General features: G+C 48.5%; 1 protein-coding gene across 1 annotated transcript in view; it reads right to left on the reverse strand.

The window, feature by feature from the left end:
• Positions 1-7,951, reverse strand: part of F11R (F11 receptor) — a 346,329-nt gene extending 338,378 nt beyond the window's left edge. The window contains exon 1 of the mRNA XM_069642857.1: positions 7,750-7,951. Coding sequence (XP_069498958.1) covers positions 7,750-7,804 — 55 coding nt within the window. The 5' untranslated portion in view covers positions 7,805-7,951. The remainder of the gene's footprint in view (positions 1-7,749) is intronic.
• Positions 7,952-9,757: the final 1,806 nt, after the last annotated feature.

Consider the following 9,757-nt stretch of genomic DNA (forward strand, 5'->3'; position numbering starts at 1 on the left):
CTTCTACAGGCCTTGTGTGTGCCTCCAGGATGTGGGCTGGGATGTCTGGTCCCAATACACATCCTGGGTGCCAGAGAGTCTAGTGTGGTGTGAATGCCTGGGACCACCGTGGTCCGTGATAGGTCCATGTATGGTGTGAGTGTTGATGAGCGGATCTCCCATTGGGTCCCCTCCGTTTTGGCGCGAAGGGAACCGTGGATAAGAGGGGGCTGGAAACGCCACTACCATGTCGATCTCCTGAGTTCTCACGAACAAAGGAATACAGGAGCCAAGTATCCTGCAGCCATGAGGCTGAACCGAGGAATCGCTGGTGACCCGCTGAAGGACTGCTCCTCTGCACTGCTGTCGCTTTGTGAAACCCTTTCTACCTCGGATCGAACCAGAAGGCCTGTACTGGTACTTCGACCCTTGGAATAACAGGGACAGCTATTCTCGGCATCTTCACCATCTCCTGCACGTAAGCCTTCGGAAGTGTCTCTGGGCCATCCAGCAGACTGACCAGCCCACCCAGGAGTCTTGCTCTGTAACCGCCGTCAGGTTGTGTTGTATTTCGAGTCCTTGTCACTCTCACACGATTCGTACACTTGGCATTCCCAGGTCTGAAGTGAGTAGTGTACATTTGGCTGAGATACACACGGCCGCTCCGTTGCCCTGCTGTGGTAACAAACTGTGCGGGTTCACTTCGTTTGGGACATCTTTAACTCAACTCGGCTGCTGCAGAATCTACACGACGACGAGACGTCCCCTGCTCCCCTGAACCTGCCAGCACTGAAACTGACGCGGAGAAGCCTGGGTCTGCTTGCATCGGGGACCGGTGAGTAGCATAGCTAGGAACTGGTCGCCCTCCTGCAGGAGCCCATAGCTTTTCCCCGCTGTGTCGAACAGCACGCCTTTCCGTACTCGCGCTCTGCTTCTGCCCACAGTGGAGGCTGCGCTTGAGTAGCAGAACTCTGTTCTTCTTCTTTTGTGCACCAAACTGAACTGCCAGATTCCCTCGAAGAGACTCTCCTTTTTGCCCGTTGGCACCAGCGTGTGCAGGTACTTTTGAGCACAAGGCTCCACTCTTCGTAGGGCTTGGACTTCCTTTTAGTTAGGTGCCTCTGAAGGCAGACTGGGTCTAATCATTATTTCGCACTGCCTGTTTTCCTCCCCTTCTAGGTGGACTACACATTTCGTGCATGTAACGCTTTAGACTCGTTTGTATTTGTATATATATTGTATTGGTTTGGTATGTGTTGGTTTATTAGAGTTTTATCGTGATTTCTCGCTACGGTCATTGTTGCAAAAACCTTGGAATAAATGTGTATATATTTTTACTATAACACCTGTTTGGAGTAGTTTGTAAGTGTCCTTGCTTTGTGTGCTCATTGCGGGCTTTCAGTCACCCTCACCCCTCGAGACCTAGTCTTGACCGCCGCTATTGCTACCCTGATTGGTCTGGCTTGTCCAGAGGTTACCCTGTTCCAAGGAATTAGGTTGGCCTTCTGAACCTCTGCACCTCCAGGACAGAGTTCAGAAATCCGTCTTAACACCCGAGACACAAAACAATTTGCCGACGACTTCGGACTCAAGTGGAGAACCTCTGGGGTCCGCTATCTTGGAATCCAGCTGTCACTGGACCCACAAGAGGTATTCCGGGACAACTATGAGGAGGTGTTTAAGTCCCTTCAGGACAAGGTCACGCGCTGGAAGACCCTCCCACTGACACTCTGGGGCAGAACCTCCTTAGTCAAAATGGTAATGTTGCCAAAATTACTGTATCTCTTCAACAATATCCCGCTGCTACTACCACAATCCTTCTTGAAAAGGCTGAAAAGCTTGGTTCTGGATCTACTGTGGGCTGGCAGACCAGCCTGAGTGGCGTACATAATACTGACGCTTCCCCTGTCCAAAGGTGGTCTAGCCCTCCCTGACATGGAAAAATATTTCTGGGCAGCTCAGGCACAGTACCTCAGCCACTGGTATGCAACGCAAACGATTCGCCCTCATGTACAGGTCGAGAGGGCCTTGGCAACTCCCAACTTCCTGACTGCTGTGGTTTTCAGCCAACTTCCCGTTTCCAACCGCACAATGAACGTGATGCTCACAACATACAAGGTCTGGAAGTCGCTAGCAAATAAACTGGGGGTGCAGATAAGGTACTCTCCCCTCTTGCTGGTCAAGTTTATTCCTGGAATCCCCCTAACATCAGAGAAAGTGTTTCACCAGTGGGTCGACAAGCTACACATACAATCCCTCGGAGACCTATTCACAGAGGAGAGCTTCCTGACCCCTGACCAAGCCAAACAGAAAGGGGGCAACACAGCACTGGACGTGTTCCTCTACTTCCGAACTCGATACAATATGCAGACCCACCTGCCTGGTTACCCGAGCCAGCCACCGACCTGGCAGCTACTGCATGATGTCATTCAAGCACAGGGGGAAGGCAGGCTTGTGTCGCAAATCTACAAAGCACTGACCACCGGAACACCCCCCAGTCAACGCTGGAGCGAAAACAAGATGGGAACGAGCGCTAAATGCAAGTATATCAGAGGTTGATTGGGGCTACATTCTGAATCAGACCCAGAAAATTGAACTTAACTCCCGGCTCAAACTTATCCATTTTAATTTCCTCCACCAAACCTATTATACACCTGAAAAAGCTAATAAACACCATCCTGACACCCAGGCCGAATGCAAGAGATGTGGAACTCTATCAGCGAGCTTCATACACTTGGCATGGGAATGCCCTGAAGTAGCCCCACTCTGGAACCGAGTGTTAGACACGACAACCGCAATCGTGGGAGAAGTAATACAACCGAGATGCACGGCAGCTTTGTTGGGAATGACAAGATTGCTATCCACGCCGTCGAGGAGACTGACCGGAGTCCTACTGACTCTAGCTCGCAGGAGAGTTGCCATGGCATGGGGCCGTGTCCCCCCACCCTCCTACACCGCTTGGCGGAAAGACTTACTCTACTATCAGGACATAGAAGCAAATTTCATAAAACTCCTCCCTCTTCACGCGCGCCCACCCAACATATGGGGCCCGCTAATATCCTTCCTGATAAGTGAAGCCGACACCTCCTCAGAGGGACCAATGGACGCTGCGATCACACCCTGATGCAGTCTTCACTCGGGCTGACATTACTTGCTACAGGGTCGCAGGGGGGCTGAAATGATGCACAATAGGGACGATATGTAGGAGCGGCGAGGGTTAGGGGAGGGACTCGGAGGAGGGGGGCGATGGTTTGGGCTCTAGTTGACGGCGTAAAGTTAAAATACACCCTAATGTGGGTGTGTATTTGTATGGTGTGTTGAAATACCAAAAATAAAGCTTTTTAAAAAAATAAACTTAAGGAGCTGAACAGATGGATAGTGTACCGTCATTTCAAGATGGAGGGCATCCATCAGCTCAGAGACTCGCTCAGAGAGGGAGATTGGTTAACAAGATTAGACCTGAAGGATGCATATCTAACGATACCGATAGCAGAGGAGTTCAGAACTTTCCTAGCTTTTCGCTGGAAAGGACAGCTTTGGCGTTTCAAGACTATGCCCTTCGGGCTAGCTTCTGCGCCATGGGCCTTCACCAAAGTAATGAAGCCGGTAGCAGCGACAATAAGAGAGAAGGGAATAAGGATAATCATTTATCTAGACGATCTCCTGCTGCTGGCCGAGGATCAGGAGACCCTCAAGTACCAGACAAAGTGGGTCATGGACCCGTTATCATCCCTAGGGTTCCTTGTGAACAAGGAGGAATTGGATACTGAACCAGCGCAAAGACTGGACTTTCTGGGTTTCATCCCATACACTAGGAAGGCAACGCTTGAGCTGCCGGCGCGAAAGATTCGCGACAACAAGGGTGAAATCAGAGGATGTCTGCAGAAACAGATAGTATCCCTCCGAACCCTAGCAAGGATTGTAGGACTATTAGCGGCTTCTATTCCGGCCATTTTCCCCAGGACCGCTACATTATTGGGCACTGCAGCGATTGAAGATAAAGCATCTCCAGCAGGGCCTGAGATACCACCAAACAGTTCCGCTAGATCAGGAATCCAAGACAGAGCTAGAATGGTGGTTACAGAATATGGACGCCTGGAATGGATGTGCCATTTTCGGAGACAGACCAGATCTGATCATAGAATCAGACGCCAGCCGGCTAGGCTGGGGCACAAGATGCAGAGTCCTGCAGACAGGGGGGAAATGGGAGCGAAGAAGAACTCCGCTTACATATAAACTGTCTAGAGTTACTAGCAGGATCCTTCGCATCAGAGCCTTCACGAAAGGGAGGATAAAGTCTTGTGTCCTACTGAAGATGGACAACATATCGGCGGTGCGATACATAAATCACCTGGGCGGCACCAAATCCAGGATGCTAGCCGAACTAGCGAAGGACTTTTGGCACTTCTGCCTACAGTCAGAGACGTCCGTCACGGCAGAATACCTTCCGGGGACGCTGAACGTCATAGCAGACTGGAACTCTCGTTACCTCACGGATTCCAGCGATTGGAAGCTGGATCCAGCAGTGTTTCAGAGGATGACAGACCAGTACTCATAGACCTCTTTGCATCGCGGCTGAATGCCCAGACAGCAGAATACTGCAGCTGGAGACTGGATCCAGGTGCGTTCCTGCAAGAGTGGAGCAGAGGTCCACACTACGCGTTTCCCCCCCCATTTATGATGCTGAGCAGAGTTCTAGCGAAGTGTCGGAGGGAGACGGCAGAGCTACCGTTAGTAGCTCCATGTTGGAAGTCTCAAATGTGGTTCCCGACTCTTATGGAGCTAGTAGTAGATTACCAGAGGATGCTTCCAGAAGGGGAGCACTTGCTCACGGACCCAGTTGGGTCGTATCACCGTCTGAGAGTGAGGGGGACTCTCCCACTCGTTGTGTGCAGGATATCAGGAGACGCTGGGCGTTGCCAGGCATTTCGTCTCAGGCTGCACAGCTCATTGCGGAATCTTAGGCTCCATCCACTAGGAGGAGCTACGACGCGGCTTGGGCCAAATGGACGAGCTGGTGCAGAGGGAGAAGTGTTCATCCCATTTCTGTGCCTGTAGTGTCGATTTTGAATTTTCTATCTCATTTGTTGCAGGACGGGAAAGCGTTCAGATCTGCCATTTCCGCAGGGCACCTCCCTATCGAGGGAGTGCCGGCAGGTGAACACCCAGCAGTGATTCGGCTTATTCGAGGAGCGAAATTCAGAGTGCCCCCAGAGCCTCGGTATAAGACCGTCTGGGATGTTTTTTCGGTGCTTAAGTTGTTGGAGAGTTGGCCCGCCAACAGATATTTATTGCTTAAACAGTTGTCAGGAAAGTTGGCAATGTTGTTGTGCTTGGTGTCGTGTAAACGTGTGTCAGACGTAAGAGCACTGGAGATAGACAGAAGATCGTTTGGGCCAGAGGGAGTGACTTTCTCTATAGTAGGACGAACAAAGACAGGGACCGCGTTGGTCCATTAACCATATTTCCCGAGCAGAACCAAATGGTGTGTAGCAAGCTGCGTGAAAGAGTACGAGAGCAGGACGGCAGAGTTCAGAGCAGCAGGTGCGCGCAGGAAACCCTTCAAGGGTGTATCCACAGCTACGATAGCCCGATGGGTTAAAGAGGTCATGCTTGCAGCTGGGATAGACGTTGAGAAGTATGGGGCGCATTCAGTGCGCGGAGCGATGGCATCTAAAGCCTTTAAGACTGGGGTATCTCTTAGAGATATTGTATTAGCAGCAGATTGGTCAAATGATCGAACTTTTAAAGAATTTTATTTTAAACCGACCGAGAATTTTGCGGTTACTGTGTTGGGAAGCTTTGAACAAGCATAATTCTCGCCTCCAGTCTGGTCATAGAATGAAGATTACCCCGCTAGTTGCGCAGGGAGTATTAATTCCATTAAATACTAGGAGGCGAGCATTAAATTCCCACCAAGATTATCTATTGTACAGGATGTTATGTGATTGTATAAAATAATGATATGTTGATATTGTCAATACATGGACGCCACCCTGATTCTTCTGCTTTCTATTATTCTTAGGAGAGGAGCAGAAGAACAATTGATGTAGGAGTCTAGCGGAAAGGGTCGCCTGAGATCGAGGGAGTTCGATATTTGGTTGGAGTGCAAGTTACAGCCAGTTGCAAGGCTTAGTGTGGAGTTCGCAATATGACTTTCAGAGCGAGTAAAAGAGAGGAGGAGCTCAGGGACAGGAAGTGGTTATTACTGGGCATAGAGTGTGATGGACTACAGACACTATGGGGATTGTAGTTCAAATGAAAGAAAAGTCTGTTCAGACTGTTTTCAGTGTTTGTTATGGTTTGAGTTTTGTTGAAACTGCTGAAGAGTAGTGAATTAAAGAAGTTGAAGCCTAATGCTCGCCTCCTAGTCTTTAATAGAATTAATACTCCCTGCGCAACTAGCAGGGGTAATCTTCATTACAGGGTTTTAGTAGAGCGCGACCACGCCCGACCTCTCACGAAAGGCCAAAAGTGAAAGTAGGAGCGCGGCATGCAAAACGACATCCTTGCCGCGGCAAGATGCTGAAAGCACTGCAGCCCCAGCGCTCTGACCAGCAAGGCAAGCCCCCATCCCCTGCTTGCCTCTCACCCCTATTGCAACCCCTCTTGGACACTCAATATGCCACAGGACATAAGAATCACAGTGAAGCAACTGTGAGTGACCATATTACTAAGTTGGCAATAAAGGCCGTAGTGACACCAGATCCTGTCTGTGCGATCATTCGTAGGCCACAACAGTTTTGGTACAGGGGTGCATGGCTCAAAAGCAGCCCCTACGCTGCAGATTTAGATGTCACTGCAGCTGTCAGATGGACACCTTTTGCCCTGTGCCACTGGTAGATCAGGATACTGATGAAGCAATGCACAGGTGTACACTATGCATGTAGTTTATGAAAGAGAATTAACATTGTACCGATCCAACCTTTAGGACTGAGCAAACACTGAACAGAGTTGTTTGGGCAGAGAGAACAGACGCCTTGGCAGTTCCTTGTAAATGTGGACAGCCTCGCGAGCCAAGGAAAGTCTACTAGCGCTAGTAAAAAAACATTCAATTCAGAGCAAAGTGTTAAATATAGGTTTATACTGTAGCAATCAACACTTTTGTAATAGCAAAATCTAGGAGAATGCATTTTAGAAAATGAAGAGAAGTTAATGAAAGTGACAAAAGACTAGGGACGGGGGTCTATTTTGTACTTAAAAGTTAATAAAAAAATAGTGTTTTCCACCTCTACACTGCAATGTTTTTATAATATTGGACCAAGGTCTGCGGTTACTGGGCACATGCTAATGTGCTGCCCAAATCGCTATATTGTCTAGCGAATGCCATAATAGCGCAATAGGCTAAGTGTCTGATGCAGATTACAAAATCCGAATGACGACAGTGCTGGCTCAGCCGTTCTTCACTATACAGCAAATAAAAATAGGTTAATTAAGCCGTGCAATAATGACAAATACACGGTCACGCAAGGGCAGGGTACTCCCCCAAAGTAGTGAAGGTTGTTTTGCCATATATTACATACTTCCCTTCCTAGGGGTGGGGCGAAAGACACCGACCCCTCTTGTGAGCTAAATACCGTGCTCTTTCCTGTGCCAACAGTTTCTGCTTCATTTGAAATAGCTCCAAAGAACAATGTTAGAAAACCAACAGACAGTGTGGAAAATTCAGATTTCTTGGAGGCGCGACAAATAGCAAGAGCGGGTTTGTCAAAAAACACGGAAGTACAACATAATTAAAAAATGCCAAAGAATCAGCAAGCTCATACTCACAAGAAGAAATCGCTAGCAGCAACGCCGTAAATCCAGCAACACGGAAGCCAGTCATATTACCTTGCAAGTTCTCAAAAAAAGTTTGCTAGAAAACATGAAACTTTTATTTTAAAGAACGGCAGTTTCCGCCTAGCCAAGATAGATATACAAAGAATAACACGAGCTTCTCGTCGAGAATGACGTCACTGTAGCCGCACCTTGTTCAAACTGGCTCACCTGGAACAACCACGGGCTGATTGGGAGGTAGGAGGGGGCGGGAGCGGTGCATGGCGCTGCGTTATTGGATCATAACCTGTGCTGGTCACCTGCCAGCCAAGAAATGCAGAAGGATCTGTCTTTCTTACTTGATCCATATTCAATCCCATAATGTTTTATTTGCATCTATTAAAGTATGTGCAAGCTTTTCTAAACCGTCAGAGATATTTCTTTTCGACTGTTTTAAACGTGTATGGTGTCACTTAGAACCAACCACCTTCCTGGTGGCGAGCGCAGCTAAATATAAATGACCTTCAGGGCAGGATGAATTTAGACGTCAGTGAATGTCCAAAAGGAGGAGGGGCGGGAAGGTTGAATTGCTATCGCGTTAGCTAGACGTCCCTCTTCCTCGTCCCAGTGTCCACGTCATGAGGCCCCGCCTCCGCAAAATGAACCCCACCCAGTCCCTCTTCCAAGGTTAGACTACTCATCTCCCTCTGACCCACAAACCACTGGTACAATGTTTGTTGTCTTCCCATCCCATTACTCCCAAGCTACTACCTGCTTTGAAACCATCCTGTGTACAAATCTCTTACTTTCCAAGTGGTCCCTCAACCCCAGGACCAATTCAACCAGGGGACCTCAAAAGCCACACCCCTTTGCCTTGACAAAGATCCTTCCTTTGGTCGAACATGTGTTGGCCATTCTGTCAATTAATGTTTCTGATTCCTTATAAAAATGGTTAACTGTGACCCATTAGAAGTACAGGCTCAACCAACCAGATGGCATAATGCAGTTGTAAATGTGGAATATACCAGCACCAACTGGCCAATAAAACATTGTAACAGCTTTTGAAAATTGCTGAATGCGCAAAGTTGCCTATGGGTGCGGCCCCATACCAAGGCACATGCAGCAGGCATTGCGACCACAATGCCATTAGACTAAACCTAAGCACAGCGCAGGTGATAAACCAGTTCTTCACCTGCCCTTCTTGCTCCATAAAACTAACAGTGGGTTGTGTAGGCACCCTGTAGGCAATGACATTACTTGTAGGGACCCTGTGGGCATTAGGGACATTACACTCAAAGGAGGCAGCACGCGGTGGCAAGGGGATTCATGTGGAGAATACAGACATCAAATGGCTGGTGCACATTACAAATGGAAATGCACATCCTTGCAGTGAGCATGTGTTTGAAGCAGGTTGAACAGGTCATCTGTCTGGTTTGCACTGTACACATACTAATCTAAACTAATCTATTAACACCCTTACCCCATAATATGTAACATGTCTTTAACAAAGCAGTGCAAAGGAGGCCCAGCTGACATATCAAAAGTGTGCTTTTCTGCATTGGAATTAAAACGTGCAGATATTTTACTGGCTATGTGATCTCATTCAGCATTGCACAAACTGTGAGGAAAATATGCACTGTTGAGAAAGCACCATTGTGTGCAGGGAAATGATTGTTGCAAATATATTTGCAAAGCTATACTTCAAGGGGAACCAGATCGGATGATGGTCAAAAGAGGCAGATTTTAGTGAGATTGACAAGGATAGCATTTAAATTGAGGAGACAGAAGGGCTGTGAAGAGAACAGCGGACAGATGAGCAAGAGACTGGCAAGAGTCGTGCAGTGCAGAGGGGCAATGTTTTCCTGGCAAGTGTTGCGTAGTAATACACGGTTCTACGCATGCGCGGCCCATAACGAGGCTCGCGCATGCGTGTTAGAAATAAATACGGTCCCGGCCGGCAATTCGCGCCGGAGACCAGAGCAGCAACACGTCTCTGGCGTATCTCTTAGCGCGCGCTGCATGT

Source organism: Ambystoma mexicanum, chromosome 1p (assembly GCF_040938575.1).
Source record: "Ambystoma mexicanum isolate Mex_15411 chromosome 1p, UKY_AmexF1_1, whole genome shotgun sequence".
NCBI classification, from domain to species: domain Eukaryota; kingdom Metazoa; phylum Chordata; class Amphibia; order Caudata; family Ambystomatidae; genus Ambystoma; species Ambystoma mexicanum.